At 43.9% G+C, this 24,618-nt stretch overlaps 1 protein-coding gene across 1 annotated transcript in view; it reads left to right on the top strand.

Annotated features, from left to right (window-relative positions):
• LOC142161564 (glycine N-acyltransferase-like) overlaps nucleotides 1–24,618 on the top strand; it is a 63,232-nt gene that overhangs the window by 36,738 nt on the left and 1,876 nt on the right. Inside the window, exon 5 of the mRNA XM_075217291.1 lies at nucleotides 17,676–17,808. Within this exon, the coding sequence (XP_075073392.1) occupies nucleotides 17,676–17,808 (133 nt within the window). The remainder of the gene's footprint in view (nucleotides 1–17,675; nucleotides 17,809–24,618) is intronic.

Raw genomic sequence — 24,618 nt, 5'->3', positions numbered from 1 at the left:
GTATATCATTGCAAATGTACTTAATATTGATATTGTGTTGCTTTGCTGTATTGGAAATGTATTGATTTTTGAGACTGTATGTCATGCAGGAAGAAATTCGTTTTTTGTAACGTTCCTACAGGAAGTGCTAATTAGGCCTTTTGATTTGTGTATGACCAACACATCCTTTAGTTTGAATGCCCGAGAGGAGGGACCTTTCACCCTTTGTTAATAGGATAGACAAACTACATGAATAATGCAACCAGCATGTAATTTAGGAAATCACAGGCTTAGGTGAATTTTATTAAGTACAAGATTAGAGAATATATTACATCCTCATGCTAATATCTGATGTAATATCTCAGACGTTGTGGTGCCAGCTAGAATTAGGGGGCTGGGTTACCCACTGCAAACATGTGTCTAAAACTGTATAAAAATAGCCCTGTTTGACCATGTATTGTATCATATCATCTGTAACTTTTGGAGATCGCTAGTGCCTAAAACTGGCTTGTAACTGTTCTTATTAGGACTACTTGAGCTAGTCCCCAAGATGCTGCTTTGACACCTACTTACCTGCTGTAATTCCTGTGTTTTACAGATTACACCAATCTAATCTGTTATCTGGCTTTTCGGAGGTTGGGACCCAGTGTCTAATAACAACGTTCTGCCCGCTACCCTGCAAATCTGGGCATCCCTGATCTGAAAGCAAGAGATCAGGGGTACCAGCCAAGGTGCCCAGCAGGGGGTGCACTAAGAGCATAATTTGCCCAGAAGGAAGCGGTTCTAAGCACTAGTGATGGAGCCCCATTTCGTTATCCCAAGTGGGATAACGAAATGGGACGGTGACAAGGCAAGACCAGCCGGTCCATATTAACAAAACAGGGTGGCATAGGATGTCCATCCTGTCACAGATATCTGGTGGCAAGCTGTGGGATATCCCGAGGCAGCATTTGTGCACCAGTCAGGAGACCCGAGTTATTCAGGAGAGGAATAACTGCAGCCAGGAGAACGCACAAAATATCTATATATTTGCCAACGTGTACAGCGCAGACCTTGAGACTCTGTGCAGTGCCAAGGGCATTGATATTAGGTATTCGCCAACAGGGAGGAGATGAGAGCGACGCTAAGTAAATGGCACCTACAGCATGGTACCCCGGCTGAGGAAACTGATGTCGGTAATGGCCAAGTTGAAACCCTTGAACAAGGTGAACTAGACTCCAGAGAACAGCCCCATCTTCTCAACAGTCGGTAACAACCGAGCCAGCCCCTCTGTCCTATGATGAGGGCAGGGAAGATTGGCTAAGGATCCATCTGGCGACCTTAGGCGACAAGGCAGCTGCAGCTGAACGGGCACAGGTCATCAAGGCATGGCATCAAGAGGGAAGGGGGCGCCAGCCGCACAGCCCAGGAGGGTAGGTGCCCCCTAGCAGATCTGGATTATCATCTATACCTTGCCCTAAATTTGAGGACAGTGTTGGAATTATTGATGATCACCTTTAAGTATTTGAAAGGACCTGCAGGCTACATGCTGTACCCAGAGTGTAATGGTTCAAGCATTTGGTGCAAAGACGTGCAGTGGAGGCCTACCATTTAGTGCCCTCAGAGGACTGTGAGGATTATGATATAATAAAAAGGGCCCTCCTTAAACAGCACACTATTTCCCCAGACACCTATCGACAAAAGTTCCGGAACCTTACCAAGAACCTCCACACCCCCCATGAGGAGTTTGGCAACCTGCAGCAGGAGTCTGCCAGGAAGTGGGTGCGTGGAGCTTGCGCCCAGACTATGGAGGAGGTAATAGACTTAATGTACCAAGTTAATTTTTGCTGCCGATGCACACTAGAGATGAAAGAATGGGTGTTGAATAGGAAGCCAGTCACCTTGGAAGAAGCCGCCCAGTTGGTGGATCAATATGTGATAACTAGACCACACTGATAAAAGCACCAAGTTAACAGCCAACCCCAAAGGACTGTACAATGAGGGGGACACCCCTCTTCTACTCATCCTCCAAAGCAAGTATGCAACCTTCCGGGTACTTCTTCCCAGCCACCACCATGCTCTGTCCTTGGAAGTTATCAGAGACCACCAGAGCCCAGGCTGGAGAAGAAGTGCTACAGCTGCAGGAAAACCAGTCATCTGATGATGAACTGTCACACACCTGCCTGTAGAGACTGCTTCCATCCCTGTCAGCACAACAGAGTGTGGCGTGATTGAACATGAATTGGAAGGAAGAGTTACATTTTTGGCCATAAAGACCCCCTAAAAACATGTGGAGGAACCCGCAGCCCCTCCAAGTGGGATCCCTGCAGGGAGAAGGACTTAGAGACTCAGGGGCCTCAATCACTACAGTTAGTCCCCATCTTATTGATCCTGCCGCAGTATTGCAATTCCACCCCAAACGATGTTTGGGGTGGAATTGTGACTGCATTTCTCAACTCCATTAACCAGAGCTAAGCTGACAGACTACAGTCTTCAAGATCAACACCTGCAAAATGCAGCACAGAGGAAAAAACTGCTAGACAACAATCATCACCATATCCACAGCATCAGCAAGCGGTGAGTAAAGCTCTCCACAGTGACCTCTGTTTGACCAACCCCACTTTGATTGACCCTAGTAACCCCAGCATAGGCTCCCCTGCAGAGTGTCCCCTTAGATGATAGTGAAGGCCGCAGGAAAAATTTCAGGGCAGCTCAGCTCTCTGATTCTTCTCTGGTAGGCATGAGGTGCCAAGCTGGCACCTCATGCCAGCTTGGTACCTCATGCCAGGTCAGGAGTGTGACCTGGCGTAAACAGTTTTTGTACTGTGTAGCTAGAAAGGTAGGTGGAGATAGACCAGTCCCGAAACAAGTTCAACTGGTCGTCCCAAGGAGCTTTTGCATGCAATTGATTGTCACTTGCCCACAAAATCCCTATGGCTGGACACCAGGGGAGGGACCGACACTGACATGCCTGACACAGACCCTTTTCTGGCCTGGAATGTCATATGATGTCTGGACCTACTATAAGTTATGTGATGTGTGCAGCGGTTTGGGCACCCCAGTGCTCGTGCTCCCCTCAGGTCATTGCCAATAGTTCTGGCACCTTTCCAGCGAGTGGCTGTGGACATTGTAGGTCCACTTCCTGTGCCCAGTAATTCGTGGAAGAGGCACATCCTAACCTTGGTGGATTACGATTCCCAGTATCCAAAGGCTGTGACTCTGTCTGCCATCACTCCAGAAAAGATAGTGGACGCACTGCTAGGAATATTTAGTAGCATAAGGTTCCCGAGTGAAGTGCGGAAACTTCATAGTGCCGCATACCATCCCCAGACTAACAGACTGTGCAAGCGGTTCATCCGCACTCTGAAGCACATGCTACAGGCATTTGTAACTTTGAAGGGTGGGACTGGGAACGCTAACTGCCACACCTCCTGCCACAGCAGTCTATTGATTGCTCCCCCTTTGAAACACTATATAGCCACAGAGTCTGTGGACCTCCTGACCTGTCCTTGGAGTCTTTGGAAGGAGAGATAACCACCCAAGATGTCTCTGTGGTGGAGTATGTGATAAACCTCAGAGATCAGTGAGTGAATGTCATGGGGCTTGCGCAAGCTAACCTAGCGGAATCGCAGACCAAGCAGGAGACTTGGTATGAGCAGGGCGTGCTTGATAGTGTATTTAAGGTAGGGAAGAAGGTTCTTATTCTGATGCCAATTCATCAGAACAAGTTTCAGGCTGCCTAAGCTGGACAGTACATAGTCTCAAACCGCCTAAATGACATCACCTATGTTGTGTCATTTGATAGCGGTGGTAGGCGGAAGCGGACCTACCATGTGAACATTTGGAAGGCATACCACAAGCATGTGGAGTCAGTAGCATCGGTTTACTGCTGATCGACTGAGGACCCAGGAAGCGGTCCACTACCTGACCTCTGTCACACTTCAATGCAGAAATTACAGCTATGGAGCCCGGATATGGTGAAACACACAATGTTTATTGCTGGATGGTACAAACCGGATGGTGTAAGTATAGATTGAGGATTGCAGGGAGATGCAGAAAGCAAATACCAGGAACATGGCTGATGCAGGTAAACGGGTAATATGAAGATATTCCATGGAACAGCTGAACCAGGAGCACAGCAGGGAACAGCACAGCAACATGGAACAGCAACAAAAATGACCAGCAAGGTATGCAAGGAGTGGCAGGTATATATAGGGAACACCCAGGCGCAGGGGATAATTGGTGCAGCAAGGTAATTCCTAAAAGACAGAGAAACAAAGCACAATAGCAGCACCTCTGGTGGATCAGAGGTACTGCCGATAACACATTCAGTGAAATGCAATAATAAAGTCAAATCCAATCCCAGAGACAGGAACTGCTATGATAAAGCAGCATCCTGACAGAAGCTAGGCAGATCCTGACAGCCTGTTCACGGATGCCAGTATGTGAAAGTGGTCTGGATGAATGTGGGTTGGGATGAACAGTTGTGGACAATGGCAAAGATGGGGTCCGCGCTCCTAAACCTATGTATGAGCAGCCAAAAGGAAGGGAATGGGGCTAGTCCTACTCCCCAGAATTGTAATGGATAAATCAGGTATTCCCAGGCGCAAATGTATAAAAGATAATGACAATGTTAGTGTGTTGTGAACAATCGGCTAAATGCCTGATTTATTGTTCACAGTAAAATGACCAGTATTTAGTGTGCTGGTGCATGGGATGAACAGTTGAATGCCTGCAAGAGGGAGCAGTGTGAGGCAGTTTTGCGGCCCTTTGCAACTCAGTTTAGTAGGAAGCCTGGCCAGACTTCCTTGATGATGCACCATGTGGACACTGGTGAGCATAGGCAAATTACGGAACCCGCTTATCGTGTCTCACCAGATGCCAAAGAGTGTATGTATAGGGAGATGCAGGAGATGCTTGAGCTAAGTGTGATCAAGTCATGGCGCAGTCCCTGGACGTCCTCCGTTGTACTAGTCCCCAAGAAGGACAAGACAATGTGGTTTTGCGCAGATTACAGCCGGATTAACAAGGTGACTGTGCCTATTCTCTGCCCCACATTGACGCTCTGTTAGACGAATTAGTTGGAGCAACCTTTATTTTAACCCTTGACTTGAGCAAAGGGTATTAACAGATACAACTGACACCAGAGGTTAAAGAACAGCCAGTGTTCATCCCCCTATTTGGCCTGTTTGATTTGAAGTCCATGCCATTTGGGATGAACAATGTGACAGCCACCTTCCAGCGTGTAGCTCATTACCTGCTGGAAGGGTGTAAATACTTTGCTCAGGCTTACGTGGACGATATTACCATTTTCAGTAAGTTTTGGGAGCACCATCTGATCATGTAGGGCAGGTATTGGAGAAGATTTAGTGGGCACGACTGACCATCGGGGCAGACAAGTGTCAAATGGGGATGTCAGGGGGTACAGTTCCCAGGGCATCAAGTAAGGGGATTTAGGGTTAGGCCCGAACCAGCTTACTAAACTTTTTTAATACAAACAAACTAATGATGATAATATCAAAACTACTTTCTTATTTCAAATCCACAGCCAAAAGCAGCATAGGGTTATAATGAATATAATCGCTGTGGTAAACCCCACTACTTTATCTCTACATTGGGCAATATTTAGAGGAAAGCGCAAGCATAACTTGTGATTAACAAAGTCGCAGGCAGTTTGTATGTACGCCATATTCAGTAGTAGAAGATGCATCCTTGTCTGAATGAGATGCACTGAACAAAAGACACATCCCTCAGACACTTATGACCAACTTGCTAACATGTACAAAAACCTCTTACTTTATATATTCCCAATCCAATTGACATGAAGCATCATTTAAACGTATACAATTTTTTTAAAATCTTTGCTATAACGTGCTTTGCAAATCTTAATCTATAGATGAGCAACTACTAAAGTCTTAATATGTGTCTGCGAATCATTCCCAAACTTTACAAGAGGTTCAATATTTTGGGTGTTCGCTATCATAATTATCTACTTACACCTGCCCCTGACCACCTGCAAATAAACCATCTATTTGAGGAGTATCAGCATCTATGTCCCAGTCTGAATATGTAGGGAATTGCTGGAACACACGTCTAATGTACATTATGTACGTTACAACTCCCCTTCCCTCTCGTCACTCCTCTTCAGTGATAAGGAGTCATAAGTGCCAAAAAGTGTCAGGTCTGAATAGTCGCTGTCGAAGTCAGCAAATTGGATAAAGTCATTTCAATTAAAATCGAGCAAACTTGGTTGTCTTTGTTTGAAAAGATGCGTACGGCATGCTACGGGGTGAAAGGGCACGCTACGGCGTGGAAGGGCGTACGCAGCTGCAACACGTGGCAACAACAGTATTTAGTCTTTTATATACATTCGCACAATGACACACACTTGTAAAATAGTACACATTAATGGTAGTTGCAACACATAGTCATTTATGTCAAAATATAGTAGTATTTATATGTAATATTATAAGTTATATGCATATCAGTAAAACATATGGTACACGTTGAAGGAATGTGTGGTATCATACTAATCCCCTTCACATTTGCGACTGTCCGGTTCACTCTGCGAAGGGATTGCAAAGTGCATACGCAAGTTATTGATGATAAGGAATTATGGGCTATTATGATTAGAAATCTTGGCGGGAAGATCAGAGCTCATCCCCTGGAGAGATGACCCCCCTCCTTTGGATTCCTGAGCTTAAACTAGCCTATGATCTGCAACCCCCTGGACTCTCCTGATGCCTGGACCAATAGAAGCAAGCCACACCTTTGCATTGTTTTACTGTATCTCTGTTTGCATATAAGCAGCAGCTCCTCATCCAGAGTTCAGTCACCTAGACCACAGACTTCAGGACTGAATTACTGTTCACTGGATCCAGAGCGCCTGCGATAAGTAACGGCTGTACTTACTATTATTTTTCTAAGATATATATACTGCTACTTTTGGAGAATAAATCTTTGTGCATTGGAAACACAAATCGAGATTCGACAATCGTTATTGGATAGCGACAAAACGCTCATAACCATTTGGGGGCTCGTGAGTTTGGAGGTTTCGTTGCCGGACGATACGCAAGACCAACGGATTTCGGTTCCACAACAAAGGGTGGAGACGCGTCATATACGGGTAAGAACGCAATGTGTTCAAAACCTGAATTTTACTCTGTGTTGTGAAACCGAATGTCCGTTTTGCATTATCTAAGGTACGCTAACTGAACCTAGGGACAAAAGAGAAAACTGTTTCTTTTTACTGTCATTGTGCGTTTTAACTGTATTACATTGCTTAGCGTATGTGTACTTCCTGCTTTGCGTACGCAAACTTCTGGGAGATTTGCCACGTGGTTAAACAATCGTTTTGATAGTTGTTATACATGCATAGTATAATTACTTGTTAAAACCTCTGGGACATTATTACTATTGTTGGGAACTTTGATTTTCTGTGCAGAAAAGGTGTATGTCATGTGATTTGGTGACTTTAAATACACTGAGGTTTGATCTTTTGTTGAGTAGAGTGTCAGTTGCTGTCTGACGAGGCAGGTGCCCAACTGGTGTACGGTATAAGAGGCAGGTATACCGGGGGCGGAAACTGAATGAGTTTTTCGCGACGTGCACCCAAGGGTAATCACATCGTTTACGGATTAGCTTTAAGCGTTGCGATTGCACCGCACGGCAAGGAAAGCCGTGATTGTGACTTGGGAGTAACGGGGAGGAATTACGTTGGTAAGGCTGGTAATTGACTTTACTGGATGCTACCAGATGAAATAAAACGCAACAGATTTTGTTGGAGAGTCAGGGGTGATCGAGGAGCTGATAACCCTTTAGTCCGCATTGATATTTCTGTATTAGGGGTCCTCGTTTAATCCAAGAGGAAATCGAGTGAACGCGGCTTGTAGCAAATACGTCCACGGGCCAGTAAAATATCTCTAGCGGTAGTGTTGAAATTAGTGGCAGGATATTGTGTTATTGCTGGAACCTTTTTTTGTGGCAGGATATTGTGATATTTCTGAGACCCTATTGTTCCACATGGGTGCTAAGCAAACGCTAGAGAAGGCCAAGGTAGTGCCTAAGGAAGGGCCTATTGGTTCAGATAGATTTTTCATGTGTAAGAAATATGGTGCATACGCAACTGCGTATTGCGACACGTGGGTCAAGATAACCAAAGATTGTGATAGGCCTTTCCCAACAATAGGGAGTTTTAATGCAGAGGTACTAAATACTGTAAAAGATAAAGTATGGTTGATTAAGTCAACGAAAGTGAGGAATAAAAATAATGATTGTTTGAAATTTGTGGCAAATGGAAGGTAACACTTGGCAGAGCAGCGAAGCACAGCGGAAGTAGGCATGACGAAAAGCGCACGTGCGTCGGAAGTAGCCGTTGAGAAGCGTGACGAACTCAGCGCAAGCGCGCTTCGCCACCTTATGTGGCGGGAGGGGTAAGTACAGCCGTTATTAAAACTGAAAAAAGAGAAATTGCTAAGTTATATCCTGTTTTAAGTCAGTTTAAAACAAGTGTATCAGAAGATGAAGATGAACCCACTGTAATTTCAGCCATTGCTCATGCTGTTAATATGCTAGAGGTTCAGCGTAAGTATGGGAAAGGAGCAATGGCTGAGATAGGTGAGAGTAGTGTGACCAAATCCTGTAGTGTCTTCTGAAGACAGTGAACCAGTGGGTGCGTATCCAGTCCGCACAATATCAGTTCCCAATGGGAAGGCGGACAAGGATGGTGTAGTTCCTTTAAAGAATGTTACAATGCATTGTCCCTGGACTAGATCAGAATTACGTTCTATTATGACTGAATTCCCAGATCCTAGAAAAGAGTTGGCTAAGTGTCAGAAATTTGTTAAAGACTTAGGAAATGCACACGAACCAACCAATAAGGATTGGCGTGTAGTGTTGAGATCGTGTCTTCCTCCCAATACTGACATACAAATTTTTTTTTAAAGATTGTTTGTTGGAGGAAGATGACACCTTGACGGATGAGATAAATCAAGAAAATATAGAACAAATTGTCAAACATTTAGCCATCTATTTTCCAGTAGTGGTAAACTGGAGTAAGATTTTCACCATAAAACAAAAAGATAGTGAAACTGCAGCGGACTATTTTGGTAGAGCTCTTGCATCAATAACACAGTTTACTGGGGTATCAGATGTAAGGGAGAACCCACATCATAGGGAAGTAGCAGTAACAGTAGTGATGGATGGTTTAAAGGAAAACCTAAAGACAAGAGTACAAACCTGGTTGGAGGGGCAGCACGGTAGATTCTCTTAGAGAGATTGCTGTGGAACATGACAAAAATATTTTTAGAAAAAGGGAAGAAAAGAGTGACAAGTTGATGACGGTGAGTATACAAGCATTAGAGGGAATGCATACACGACCACCAGTATATAACCCACATGACAGGAAACGCAGAATGTTGAGATGTTACAATTGCAACCAGGAAGGACATATGAGGAAAGATTGTACAAAGGGAAGACATAAGTCTACTGAAGGGTCACATAGATATCCTCCAAGGAGGGATTCACATAGACTAGAAGACTCATACCTGCCCGTGCATGTTATAGCAGCAAATGCTGCATGGGAAAGCAATAGTCAGCGCTAGGGGTCAGGTCATACCTGTAGTCTACAGCCAGTGAGGTTAACTGAGAGTCTGAGAGAAGAACCAACAATGATAGTTGACATAGCTGGTAGGAAACAAACTTTTCTTGTAGATACAGGGGCGACCAGATCTGTGATAACCTCTCCTTTTAATCTACAGGTGACCAGTAAAACTATTCCAGCTATGGGGGTAAGGGGAAGAGTGTTACATTATCCTCTAACTAAACCCGCTGAAGTTACTATCGGGCCCCTGCATACTAAGCATTCATTTCTCTTGGCTGCAGCTGCTCCTACTAACTTTCTAGGGAGAGACTTGTTATGTAAAATGGGATGTGTCATATACTGTACTTCAGATGGTGTGTTCCTAGATATACCCGAGAAGGTCACTCATGAGGTACAGGATATATTGGACACCCCTCAAAGGTTAATGTTACACTCTACTGTTATAGAACAAAGTCCATGTTAAGTAAAGGGGATGTTGCTGGAAATACCAGGTTCACTATGGACCAGAGATGGACAGGACACTGGACTGATGGCAAACGTAGCCCCTGTCATGGTAAATCTAAAAAGTGGTAGGATAGCTCTAAAAATCCCACAGTATCCATTAAAACCAGAGGTGGAACTAGGGGTATATCCTGTTATTGAAAGGCTGTTACAACAGGGGATTTTAATTCGTACATCAAGCACAGCAAATAGTCCCATTTTCCCTGTGAAGAAGAGTGGGGGGAGGGGCTATATATTAGTCCAGGACTTAAGGGGAATTAATAAAGTTGTTGAGAGCCAATTCCCCGTAGTGCCGAATCCAGCTGTCATCCTCATGCAGATTCCACCGTCTGCTAGTCATTTTACTGTCATTGACCTATGTTCTGCTTTCTTTTCAGTCCCCCTTCACCCTGACTGCCAATACCTATTTGCATGCTCCTACAGGGGATTGCAATACACATGGACCAGACTGCCCCAGGGGTTCATTGACAGTACCAGTATTTTTTCCCAAGCCTTACATGACTGTTTGCAATCCTTTCAACCCTGCAATGGGTCTGTTCTAATTCAATATGTGGACGATTTGTTGCTGTGCTCTGATTCTTTTATGTCATGTTTACATGATACTAAATTGTTGTTGCTTCATCTCTCACAAACAGGGCACAAGGTGGCAAAGGATAAATTACAGCCATGTCAGACTAAGGTCAAATACTTAGGACACTGCCTCACCAAGGGGCTAAGACACCTGACAACCGACAGGATTGAGGCCATACAACACGTGACTCTGCCGCAGAGCCAGAAGCAGATTCGTACTTTCCTGGGGATGTGTGGATACTGTAGATCCTGGATCCCTGGTTTTTCTATTTTGGCATTACTATTGCAGGAACTAGTCTCTTCCTCGAAACCAGAATGTGTCGTACACACAGAAGAGTCAGAGCAAGCGTTCTTTAATCTTAAAGATAGTCTGACTAGAGCACCTGCATTGGGAATACCTGATTATGAAAAGCCTTTTGAGCTATACTGTACGGAAGCTGACCGGTAGCATACTACAGTGCACAATTGGACACTGTGGCAAGATCAATCCCAACATGTCTCAGAAGTGTAGCAGCAACTGCTCTTCTGGTAAGTAAAAGTGAAGACGTAGTATTAGGACATAATTCAACTGTCTATACACCCCATGCTGTATCAGCTCTGTTAAATTCAGCCCAAACCAGACATGTTTCTTCAGCTAGATTCACAAAGTGGGAACTAGCCCTGATGGCACCCTCAAACATCACCATCAAACGATGTAGCACCTTAAATCCAGCTACATACCTTCTGTATGTGTCTCTAGAGACACAAAGGGTGGGAGGTGAGGAGACCCTGGTTGATGATGAGTTAGGCAAGAGTACTGACACGCATGATTGTATGGAACACCTGAACCAGACCTTTACTGCAAGGCCCGACATACGTGACACCCCCTTAAAAAATGTAGATTTTACGTTTTATACAGACGGGAGTTGTCATAGACAGACAGAGACGGGAGAGCTATGTACTGGTTACGCTGTGGTAGATGATCAGGATGTGGTAGAATCTGAACCCCTTGGCCCACCTCACTCAGCCCAAGTGGCGGAACTAGTAGCATTAAGGAGAGCGTGTGAGTTGGCAGAGGGTAAATCAGCCAATATATATACTGACTCTATGTACGCCTTCGGGGTAGTGCACGATTTTGGGGCATTTTGGCATCTTAGAAACTTTACGACGTCAGCAGGTACGCCAGTGGCACACTCACAACACATAAAAGGACTTTTGACAGCGATACAATTACCCAGAACGGTAGCCATCATAAAGTGCAAAGCACATACCTTTGAAGAAGACCCAGTGTCATTGGGCAACAACAGGGCAGACAAAGCTGCTAAATAGGCAGCAGGGCAACTTATGACTTTATCGACCGAGACTATGATGGTTTTTCAGACATTAGACATGCAGACATGCAGAAATTAATTGAAATGCAAGATTTGTGTTCCCTGCAGGAAAAGGCGGTCTGGAAGGCGAAGGGATGTGGTCAAGAGTCCTCAGGACTCTGGAGGGATGGACAAGGTAAGCATGTAGCTCCCCGAACGTACTATCCAAGCCTGGCTGAAGCAGCACACGGTCTGACTCACCTGGGTAAAGAAGGTATGTGCAAACTGGTGAGAGCATACTGGTGTGCTCCTGGATTTTCCTCTCAGGCTGGTAAGAAAACAATGTCATGTCTTACTTGTTTGAGGAAAAATGTCGGGAAAACTATTCCAACTGAGCCATCCCACATCCCTCCTACAGACGGACCTTTTCAGGTAATACAAATTGACTATATCCAATTACCACCGTGCAGGAATCTAAAGTATGTGTTAGTATGTATTGATGTGTTTTCCGGTTGGGTAGAAGCATATCCGGCAGCCACTAATACTGCTGTGTTCACTGCAAAGAAAATTGTACAAGATTTTGTGTGTAGGTTCGGTATCCCTAGAATCATTGAAAGTGATAGGGGTACCCACTTTACTGGTGATATCTTCCAAAATATGTGTAAACTCATGGGAATCAGTAGCAGACTTCACACCCCTTACCGACCACAAGCCAGTGGTAAGGTGGAAAGAGTAAATGGTACTATAAAGAACAAGCTTGGTAAGATAATGGCTGAAACTGGGTTGGCATGGCCTGAAGCTTTGCCACTAGTCCTCCATAGCATCCGAACCACTCCTAGACCTCCTCTTAATCTGTCCCCCTTTGAGATACTGTTCGGACGACAACCTCATTTGATCGTGAGTCCGCAAGATGACTTAAAGTGTAATAATGAAGTGACTGTGCAATATCTTATAAAAATGAGCAGACAGCTGAAACAACAACAAAAACTCAAAATGCTGTCACCTGGTATGCCAGAAACGAATTGTCATGATGTTGAACCTGGCGACTATGTTATGATCCGCAATTTCTTACGTTCAGGTTGTTTAACAGACCGTTGGGAAGGCCCGTACCAAGTGCTGCTGACCAGTACTACATCACTGAAGGTTGCAGAGAGAGACACTTGGGTCCATTCCACCCACTGCAGGAGAGTCAATTACCCGGAGAAAGTGCGAGATAAAACTGAGACCGATGAAACAGATCTGTCACTCGTAAATCTGTTCTGGGAGACCTAAGGCCCGCAGTCAAGACACCTAAGCCAGAGACGTTGCATCAGAACTATCTTTCCAGCTAAGGAGTGGCGGTTTTTGTATTTCTTTTGTTCCAGGATTTTCCTTATTTTTACTTTTTCTAGGACATTCTATTTTTGTGAAGGAGGATGGAGGACAGAGGAAGGTTCTAGCAGTGATGCGGATGAAATGGAAATCGAGGAAAAGTTATTAGAATACCCAGAGCAGTCCATTATTAAGCTTGGTCCAGGGGTTATGAAAAGGTCTGCTAGCTCGGGAACTCGGAGACAGTGTGAGGGGGCTATTGTCTGATGAGTATTGTATCTGCAAGTTCTGTGACTTCCTAGTTGAAGAGAGGTGCATCCAGCGATGTCAGTCCACCGGTAATTTGAATGTGGGCGGGCATCCTTTGGAGGATTATCACTCCCTGGTGGGTAAGGTGCTAAACCAAACAGAGTGCTGGGTGTGCTCTCATGTGCCGCAGGGGCAGCATAACATAGGACTAGTGCCATTCCCATTAAACATCTCTGAAGTATTTGAATTGAGGGGTGGGAGGCCAATAGAGGGGAGGTACAACAACTCTAGGTCTCCTAGTCTAACGCTTCGACAATACTCTGTAGACAGATCTTTGCTGTGTCTAAATATCTCTCATGCAAAGCGTCTGGAGAATTGGGAAGCTGACCTATCAGATCAGACAATGGCTCGCCACGCTCATTTTGGAGGGAGACTGAGGCCACCAATAAGCAGGAATGTTGATGGAAGTCACAAATTAGGGCGTGTAACCAAACATAAGAAAGTATCCATTGGAAAAGTCTCTATAGATAATTGCAAAAATGTCATCCATGCTGACACGTGTCTTGAGCAAATGGAGACACTAGGCATGGGTAGTTTTATCGAAACTCTGTGTGATATAATTAATAGACATACTGTTCCTTATGTTCTCCCTGATGATGTGTACTTTGTTTGTGGGAGGAAAGCTTATTCCTGGGTGACTCCGAGTTCCAAGGGCTTGTGTTTTTTAGCTAAACTGGTTCCTGAAATCATGACTATTACTCATGAAGAAATGGATGGTATTCACAAGACTACATCACCACCATACATACACATACACACACAGTATGAACACCGTGGCAAGAGAAATATGATTCCTGGTGAGGAGCCCATAGCTACAAAATTGATTAGTGAAACCGCTGGGTTTCAAGTTATGGTTGCTCTAGATCTCACCAGGACCGCTCGGGGAACATTAAACTTTAAATATATCCAAAACCTAGTTAAATTAATAGATAATATCACCGAGATGTATGATGACACTTTCAGGTATACTGGAAGGGAGCTACAAGCGTACAAGAAGGGGTTGGTGCAACATAGACTGGTACTGAATGATCTCACCTCTATTACTGGTGGGTACTGTGTGACGTTGGCTACCCAGTTTGGTGTCAAATGTTGCACGTACATCACCAATAATATGGATGACCCTAAGGATGTTATAGACCGGAAGATGGATGAAATTCTGCAACTGAAATGGGATTTTCGAAGGAACCATAATTCTTCGTTATACGAGGTCGGGGAAAAGATGGCAGGTTGTTTCTCGTGGTTGAACCCTGTGAAATGGTTCTCTGGTCTGAGGGAGTGGGTACAGGAAATGGTTGCTAGTGTAGCTAAGCTCCTTCTCCTTATACTGGGTGTCATCTTAGCAATTGGTTTATGTGTCAAATGTGTTCCGACTGTGTTGAAGTGTAGAAAACAGTCTTCTGGGAGTAACACTGAGAAGAAGACTGAAAGGGTGGTGCAAGATACCGAGATCATGGTATGTGAAGAAGTGTTGTATAACCCTGAACTTGAAACGGTGATTAGGTGATAGTTTATTACACTATCAAAGGGTGGAGCTGTCGAAGTCAGCAAATTGGATAAAGTCATTTCAAATAAAATCGAGCAAACTTGGTTGTCTTTGTTTGAAAAGATGAGTATGGCACGCTACGGCGTGAAAGGGCACGCTACGGCGTGGAAGGGCATACGCAGCTACAACACGTGGCAACAACAGTATTTAGTCTTTTACATACATTCGCACAATGACACACACTTGTAAAATAGTACACATTAATGGTAGTTGCAACACATAGTCATTTATGTCAAAATATAGTAGTATTTATATGTAATATTATAAGTTATATGCATATCAGTAAAACATATGGTACACGTTGAAGGAATCATATCATGTGTGGTATCATACTAATCCCCTTCACATTTGCGACTGTCCGGTTCACTCTGCGAAGGGATTGCAAAGTGCATACGCAAGTTATTAATGTTAAGGAATTATAGACTATTATGATTAGAAATCTTGGCGGGAAGATCAGAGCTCATCCCCTGGTGAGATGACCCCCTCCTTTGGATTCCTGAGCTTAAACTAGCCTATGATCTGCAACCCCCTGGACCCTCCTGATGCCTGGACCAATAGAAGCAAGCCACACCTTTGCATTGTTTTACTGTATCTCTGTTTGCATATAAGCAGCAGCTCCTCATCCAGAGTTCAGTCACCTAGACCACAGACTTCAGGACTGAATGACTGTTTACTCGATCCAGAGCGTCTGCGATAAGTAACGGCTGTACTTACTATTATTTCGCTAAGATATATATACTGCTACTTTTTGAGAATAAATCTTTGTGCGTTGGAAACACAAATCGTTATTGGATAGCGACAAGACGCTCATAACATCGCAAATGTTAACGCTCATTTAATGAGCATGCACAGTGTGAAACACTTACACTAAAAGACAGGATTTGGACATAAGAAGGCATTCCAGTTCACTAATTATTAAAACCTCTTTTATTGGTAACGTTTTGCTAAAAGTTGTATACTGATATCTCCACGTTTCTTGGGCCTATAGCAGCAAAATATTTTAAACTAAAGATGAGAAAAAGCGAAAAACAGAAAGAAATTAAGTGCTCCATTGAAACTTGATCAGACCCTTTGGAGGGGAGGGAATGTATTGCCTGGTAAACCAAGATTTCTGTTTATCAGTTATTCATTCTCATATGCTTTCTCACAGAACTAATAAATCTAATCCCTATTGTTTCTATTATTATTTACTAACTTTATAAATGTATATGATACAACGTTTTTATACACACATATATATATCTACAATATAAATGCTTAGTGGCGTGTGTTAGTCTGTCTGTGTGTGTGTGTGTGTGTGTGTGTAAAAAATAAAACCAAGCTGCAGCGCCACCTGCTGGGCGGAGTTATACACTGACCTACTAAATTCTTAGTGTGTGTGGAAAAAAAAATTCAGAAAGGGCTGAAATTTGGTATACTAAAATGTTTTTAATTTGTTAATTGTTAAAAGTGTTTATAAAGATTTTAAAAGTATATATATATATTTCTTGAAGGAGAAGTGACAGTTGGGAGTGGTTGGTGGTTGCCTGGGGTGACAGTGGGGAGTGGTTGGTGGTTGCCGGGGGTGACAGAGTGAGAGGAGTGTGATACTCAGGACTGCTGATAGAGATCCCTGTGTCTGGATAGACATCTGGATAGATGTGGCGATGAAAATGAAGGATGAGGTGATGGAGAAGAATGATGAGGTGGTGACATGTGGACAAAACCACGTTAAAAAAGGGCGCTTACGTCGGGAAGTAACGCTCTTCCTCTGAGGAGGCCTGGGCTATGGCCCAAATGCATGACAAGAACCTTTTTAACACCTTAAGTAGCTTGATTTGACTAAAATGCATGAGTATCATGCACGGGTTAACTTTTATATATATATATATATATATATATATATATTGTGGCAAAGAGGGATATGTGCCACAGGTAGGAACACAGTTATTCTGCAGCAGCAGGCTGCAAACAGGGTTAAATTTTCCTTAGGTTCCTCTCTTAGCACACACACACACACACACACACACACAAACACGCGTGTTCCACATGGGTGTGATTGGTTTTCAGTGATTTATTTGTAGTGCTTGGGGTGGAGGTTTTTTGCTTATCTTAAGCAAATCCACTCTGTGCATGCCCAGAAAAGGGAGTTAAGAAGCAAAATCCACTGCGTAAGTGAATAATTTCTTAAGTTAAGATGAAAATCCATCTTAACTTCACTGTTATCTCCCTGTTTCTTCTTAAAATAAGCATATTGGGCCTGATTCATTAAGGAACTTAAATTAAGAAGTTTCTTATTTAAGTCTCCTGGACAAAACAATGTTACAATGCAAGGGATGAAAATTAGTTTTCTGTTTTGCACATAAGCTAAATACTGACTGTTTTTTCATGTAGCACACAAATACTTGATAGCTTATTTGTACACTGAAATTTAAAGTTGATATTTGTGTGCTACATGAAAAAACAGTTAGTATTTAACTTATGTGCAAAACAGAATACTAATTATTACTCATTTATATTTTTACTTTTGCTACAGTACTTTCTTAATAAAAAATATTTTATCAACTTAAATAACTTTATTCCTATTAATGAATTATTAATATACCTATTACAGGATGTCAACCAGAGTTGGGGAAGGTGCTTCAAGAGGTTAGTTCCTCTTATGGAAGCACCATGCATACAACAAGCAACCTGTTATACATGAGGGATGGGATGGAGAAAGAGGAAATGGAACAGAGCACAATAAGGTACAACAAACCATACAAGATCATTTAAATATATACTAATGTGAAAAAGAAATGTACACAGAATTATGTCGCAAACAAATCCTGCCATTTACAAATGTCTCCCTCTCATCTTTAATATCCAGCTAGTTGTGTGTTCCATCATGTCGTGCATGCCATTATTTTTGCATCTATTTTGTACTGTAAAATGTGCAACTGTTCTTATATACATATTGCAGCAATTAATAGCCATATGCTTAGTTTGTATTACTGCAAGAACCAGAAAATGTATATTTTAATTGCAATGAGGAAAAAAATATAATTTCATTTAAAAGTTTAGCACATGGAATGAAAATATTTATGCAGATTTAACCATTTGGCAGCTTTTATATATGTGCAGGCATGCACTTAGGGTTGGTCCTGATGTCCCAGGATCTAGCTCATGCTTGAATTGCGTGATATGTTTGTACACCATTTGACCATATAGAAAGATGTACCTCAGGTGAGTTTGCCCTGACCCAATCTGGCTCCCATAGGCAACTTTAAATATATTGTCATCATCATCATCATCAACTTGGATTCTTGGACTCAGTCTGTTGGGCACACAAAGATATACCTCCTAAAAAAAAATGTATGTTAAAGATATATGTCAAAATTGGAAGCCTTTCTATGTGGCATGCTTGATTTATATATCCATGCCCTCCTGTACTGATGGCCCCTGATCAGGGCCAGACTGGCCATCTGGCACTTCTGGCAAATGCCAGAAGGGCCGATGGCTATATGGGCCGGCCCGACTCCCCCTGTCTTCTTGGTGGCTGGTTCCAGGAACCAGCCACCTCTGCTGCGCGCTCCCCAGCTCCCTCCCCCGTTATGCTGTGCAGCCAGTTACACTGGTGAGTTTACTTTTTTTTTTAATTTGTTTTTTCTTTTACTGAAGAGGGGGGAGGGGGACGCGGGGGTGCCGCGACTTTCGGGGGGGTGCCCGCGATTCTAGGGGGGGTCGCGGGGGTCGCGGGGGTGCCGCGATTTTCGGGGGGGGGGTCGCGGGGGTGCCGCGATTTTCGGGGGGGGGGGTTCCGCGATTTTCTGGGGGGGGTCACGGGGGTGAGAGCCGGCGGTGCTGGGAAAGGGGGTGAGATCCAGGGGGTGCTGGGAGAGGGGGTGAGAGAGCCGAAGGGGGTGCTGGGAGAGGGGGTGAGAGAGCCGAAGGGGTGCTGGGAGAGGGGGTGAGAGAGCCGAAGGGGGTGCTGGGAGAGAGGGTGAGAGCCAGGGCATGCTGGGAGAGGGGGTGAGAGAGCCGAAGGGGGTGCTGGGAAAGGAGGTGAAAGCCGAAGGGGGTGCTGGGAAAGGGGGAGAGAGAGCTGAAGGGGGTTCTGGGAAAGGGGGAGAGAGAGCTGAAGGGGTGCTGGGAGAGGGGATGAGAGAGCTGAAGGGGGTGCTGGGAGAGGGGGTGAGAGCCAGGGGGTGCTGGGAGAGGGGGTGAGAGCCAGGGGGTGCTGGGAGAGGGGGTGAGAGAGCCGAAGGGGGTGCTGGGAAAGGGGGTAAGAGAGCCAAAGAGGAAGGGGTGCTGGGAGAGGGGGTGAGAGAGCCAGGGGGTGCTGGGAGAGGGGGTGAGAGAGCCAGAGGGTGCTGGGAGAGGGGGTGAGAGAGCCAAAGGGGAAGGGGGTTCTGGGAGAGGGGGTGAGAGAGCCAGGGGGTGCTGGGAGAGGGGGTGAGAGAGCCAAAGGGGAAGGGGGTTCTGGGAGAGGGGGTGAGAGAGCCAAAAGGGAAGGGGGTGCTGGGAGAGGGGGTGAGAGAGCCAAAGGGGAAGGGGGTGCTGGGAGAGGGGGTGAGAGAGCCAAAGGGGAAGGGGGTTCTGGGAGAGGTGGTGAGAGAGCCAGGGTGGTAGGGAGTGCAGGAAGAGGAGTGAGAGAGCCGGGGGTAGAGGTTGCAGGAAGACGTGTGAGAGAGCCAGGGGAGTAGGTGGTACAGGAAGATGTGTGAGAGACAGCGGAGAAGGTGGTGCAGGGGGTTAAGGAGAAGATGGTGCAGGGGCATAGGTAAAAGAAAGTGTAAAGGGAGAGACATCTTAAGAATGGGAATGTCAGGGATGCAGCCATCATAAAACACAAGTAGTAATGAAGAATGGAAATGCACAGAGGGGACAAGTGTTAAAAAAAATAAAAAATCAAGCCTTCATACTCCATTCACTTATATTTTCTATACCCCCACTCCTAAATTTCTGCTTCGACCACTGCCCTCTATTCCTGCTCCCCACTGCCTGTGTGAGCTGACAGCTGCTGATCCCTCCTCGCCCAGCGTGCCCAGTAGGAGAACAGAACACAGGATGCCATAATCAGGTAAGTTCATATATTTTCTCGTGTGGAATATGTTTTTAACCATCCTTTCTTGAACTGGGAACACTACAGCGTATCCAATAATGTTTAACACTATGTATTGCTCATTATTGCGCTGTAAGGTTTTTTGCATATTTATCTGTACAGAGATTTTTAATTAAGAGGAAAAAACATTGCTTGTCATAAATTTTATCTGTAATTGGGTCAATATATCTATTTTTGTTTGCATTGTAAATGATGTATTAAGCTGCTCTTGGGACTCACACTCAGAATCTGATATGCTGTACCAATTTTTATTTGTGAATGAGTTTTTGTCTGAGCTTTACTAATGATTTGGGGGCACTACTATGGCATAATGTTATTTGGGGTCACTATTGTGGCATAATATGATTTGGAGGCACTGTTGTGACATAATATGATTTGTGGGCACTACTGTATGGTATATGTTTTGGGGGCACTACTATGCCATAATATGATTTGTGGGCACTTCTGCATGACCAAATATGAATTGAGGGTAATACTATGTGGCATAATATGACCTTGGGGCACTACGATGTGGCATAATATGAACTGGGCACACTACGGTGTGGCATCATATGAACTTCTGCCAAAGGCAAGTTTTTCATTGTTGAATATGATGGGAGCCCAAAGAAGTTGCTGTATCAGGGCCCAAAATTCCTCTTGTCAGCCCTGCCTGTGAGTCAAGGGGGTAGACGTCTCCAGGTAAATAATCTAAATGTTTCCTATCTAATCAAACTGATGGATCATGATGGGTCACATCCAATTATTTCTCACCCACCTCCTCTATCCCCCTTAATTTATATACTGTGTTATTTAAAATGAATAGAAAAGACGCATATCCAATTACTGTAGTAAAACAAAAATATTTTTCTCTGACATTTTGCTGTAGATGGAAATACTTTTAATGCGGCCATGTGGGTTCAACTGATCATTCAATAGTTATGTTTTTTTTTTATATATATGTTAGTTTTATTTCATGTGGAATGATTCATGAAAATTCTGCCATTACTATTTCATTGAGGGAAAAGGGTACCTGTTACCTATATGTGTGTGTAAGTACTCTGTTCGTAGTTGCTATTTTGTGGGAGATTTGAAAAAAGCAAAACATTGTTTCCTACAGTGGCGTCTGTATAATTGGTGGTATTGCTGTAGTATGGGGTGGCGTGCTGGTGGCAATGTTGTAGTGTGTTTGGTGCTTAGTATTGCTAATAAGTAGGAGAGGGTATTGCTATAATGTGGGGGGTGACGCTGGACGCTGTAATGTGGGGGGTGATGCCGGTTGCTGTAATGTGGGGGGTGATGCTGGACGCTGTAATGTGGGGGGTGATGCTGGACGCTGTAATGTGGGGGGTGATGCTGGACTCTGTAATGTGGGGGGTGATGCTGGACGCTGTAATGTGGGGAGTGATGCTGGACGCTGTAATGTGGGGGTGATGCTGGACGCTGTAATGTGGGGGGTGATGCTGGACGCTGTAATGTGGGGGGTGATGCTGGACGCTGTAATGTGGGGAGTGATGCTGGACGCTGTAATGTGGGGGGTGATGCTGGACGCTGTAATGTGGGGGGTGATGCTGGACGCTGTAATGTGGGGGGTGATGCTGGACTCTGTAATGTGGGGGGTGATTCTGGACGCTGTAATGTGGGGAGTGATGCTGGACGCTGTAATGTGGGGGTGATGCTGGACGCTGTAATGTGGGGGGTGATGCTGGACGCTGTAATGTGGGGGGTGATGCTGGACGCTGTAATGTGGGGAGTGATGCTGGACGCTGTAATGTGGGGGGTGATGCTGGACGCTGTAATGTGGGGAGTGATGCTGTAATGTGGGGGGTGATGCCGGTTGCTGTAATGTGGGGGTGATTGATGTAGTATGAGTGTGTGTAGGGGGTTATTTATTGCTGTAATTTGGGTACTAATAATGTATTGTCATGGTATTTATTGATGTAATTGGGGTGCTAATAATGTAATGTTGAGGGTCATTAGGAAAAATAAATACCCCCTCCCCCCCCACACACACACTCATACTACATCATGTTGTACTGCGCCAGCATCAGTGTGCAACAATATAGTGCATGGAGCCCACGTGGGCCTGTGTGCTTTAAATGCCAGGGCTGATTTTTAGTCCCAGTCCGGCCCTGCCCCTGATCCTACTATTCAAACCCAAGTAGAATATGCGTAATGCAAAATATGAGTCCAATTTTTACATCCAACTCTAAAACGCCCCTATTGTTTTCAGACATGAATATCCCCATTAGTTGTTATCAGGTGACATGCAGGTGGGAACCTCCCCAATTGTAGGCCTAATTCTTCCTGTAGAATATCCTCTGGACATCTATTCCTTCCAATACTACCAATTGAAGGTATATGCAAGTGAACTCATTTTGCAGTGTAAAATGAATCACAATAATGTCACATCATAACCAAACATTGTCCATTTCAGGTATATTGCATTGTTCCAAAATTAAGCTTTTAGAACCCCCCCCCCCCCTCTAGAAATGTTGTTTTTGCCTCTGACCTGGGCCAGTGTATTTCAAGTGCAATTTGATTTTAAATCATTTACAACCATAATGGCTCATACACTCAACACATATATGTTACTACTCCACTTTCGGTGAAAGGGATGGTATCCATAATACATTTGTTTTGACTGAATTCCTAGTCTGTGAATTCTGACAAGAATATAATATCTTGCAAAGAGGAACCATCATGAAATGTGTAACTGAAATATGGTGTGGTCATTGTTAATTGATCCATTTTCTGTTTGGGTTGTATTAAAACTGTCAATTATTAAAAAAAACCTTTGTTGTCCTCTGTAAGGCTAACAAAGTTTTTCTTTTCTTATTATTTTCATTGTAGGTCTAGGGAGATATTACAGATTATTTTGTTAGGCTGCTTAGAAAGGGTGTCATGGATCACACCAGCTTTATATGACGCAGAGGCTTTACTTATTGTAATACTGGTGTGAGCTTGGGAAATACATATTGTGAGTGACTAGATACAAATATTTATCTTATTTATTGCTATTGGCATTTTTAGTATACATTTGATGTAGAAAATACATTCAATGCCCACAAGAGATTAAATGAAATGTTTGTGGGTATGTATGTATCATTTAGTGTGCAGTGTGTTACAGCATGCAAGACAGAGATTAGGTGCAACAAGACATTCATATATCCCAGTACAAGAGTAAAGAAGTCCATACGGGGAAGAGTCTAACTATGAGGACACATACAAAGATAGACGGGTAGGTAAAAGTAAATGTAAAACGAAATGTAAAATAAAAGGAGTTGTGGACTTTGCAACAGTTCTACCCATCAATACTATAGGATTTCAGAATCAAACTGAAGATAGATGTTAATGTAGATCAAGAACGTTGAACTAACAGAGAAAGCACAGTCAGATAGAAAGCTTTAAGGTGTGAAAGGGAAAGGATTGTACAGAAATGGGGTCAGAGGGTTAATTGGCAGCTGACAACCCTAGTGTGTGTGTGTGTGTGTGTGTGTGTGTGTGTGTGTGTGTGTGTGGGAATTCAGACTATAAGCTCCAACGGGGCAGGGACTGATGTGAGTGCCAAATTTTCTCTTTACAGTGCTGCAAAATTAGTGGCGCTATATAAATAGATGATAATTTGTAGGAAAGTGCAATTGAATAGAGAAGAATTTTGTAGGTAATACAGTGATTGTCACTAAGCCATGAGGGTGACTGTGACATAAATTTTGGATAGCGTGGCACTAGCTGCTTATAGTAGGATGGAAAGAGGAAAGGAAGACATTGCAACAGTTCAAGGCATGAAAGCATACATGAGGATTTTGGTGGTGGATTTGGATAGAAAATTATTTCTGCAATATTATAGTTGAAAAAGGTATGTTTCATACTGAGTGTTAAAGCTACACTACTACCTGGTTAAATGTGGTAGTGCATGCCCCTTCCCCTAGCCAGAGCCCTGAGGGATGCTACATGCAGTGCCATTTCCCACGGCTCTGCCAGTTCTGTAATATAGAAACGGTAAATTAATTTTGTTAGCCAACTTAAAAATACTATGGAGGGGCGAGCAGGGTTCTCTTACCTCTCTCTGTATGTATTACCCAGTATTGTCTTATCAATGTTTGTTCCCAATTGTAAATCGCTACGGATTTTGCTGGCGCATTAAATAAATGTTGATGATGATGATGAGGGGGGTTGTGAGTGGGAGGGACAATCTCTTGATCAAAGCTTGGGAAAAGTTAGTCTTTTACAGGTAGGTAGAAGGTAAGAGAGGGAAATACCAGATGTTGGGGGGACATTTAAAGGTGAAGCTCTGCAATAATTGGGGTGAAGAGAGCAAGTTAGCAGAGAGAAGAAGAGATGTTTCTACAGTTTTGATTATCACAAGTCCAGTGTCAGGAGAGTAGAAATCTCTTTTGATATATTTTGATTTTGAAACGGGTAGCAAAGAACTGTGGGGAATGTGTGGAAGTAAAAGACATAGCAGAAGGAGAGA

The sequence above is a fragment of the Mixophyes fleayi genome, chromosome 6 (assembly GCF_038048845.1).
Source record: "Mixophyes fleayi isolate aMixFle1 chromosome 6, aMixFle1.hap1, whole genome shotgun sequence".
Lineage (NCBI taxonomy): Eukaryota > Metazoa > Chordata > Amphibia > Anura > Limnodynastidae > Mixophyes > Mixophyes fleayi.
Note: the sequence above shows the minus strand (reverse complement) of the source record. Positions and strands in the feature narration are given on the sequence as shown.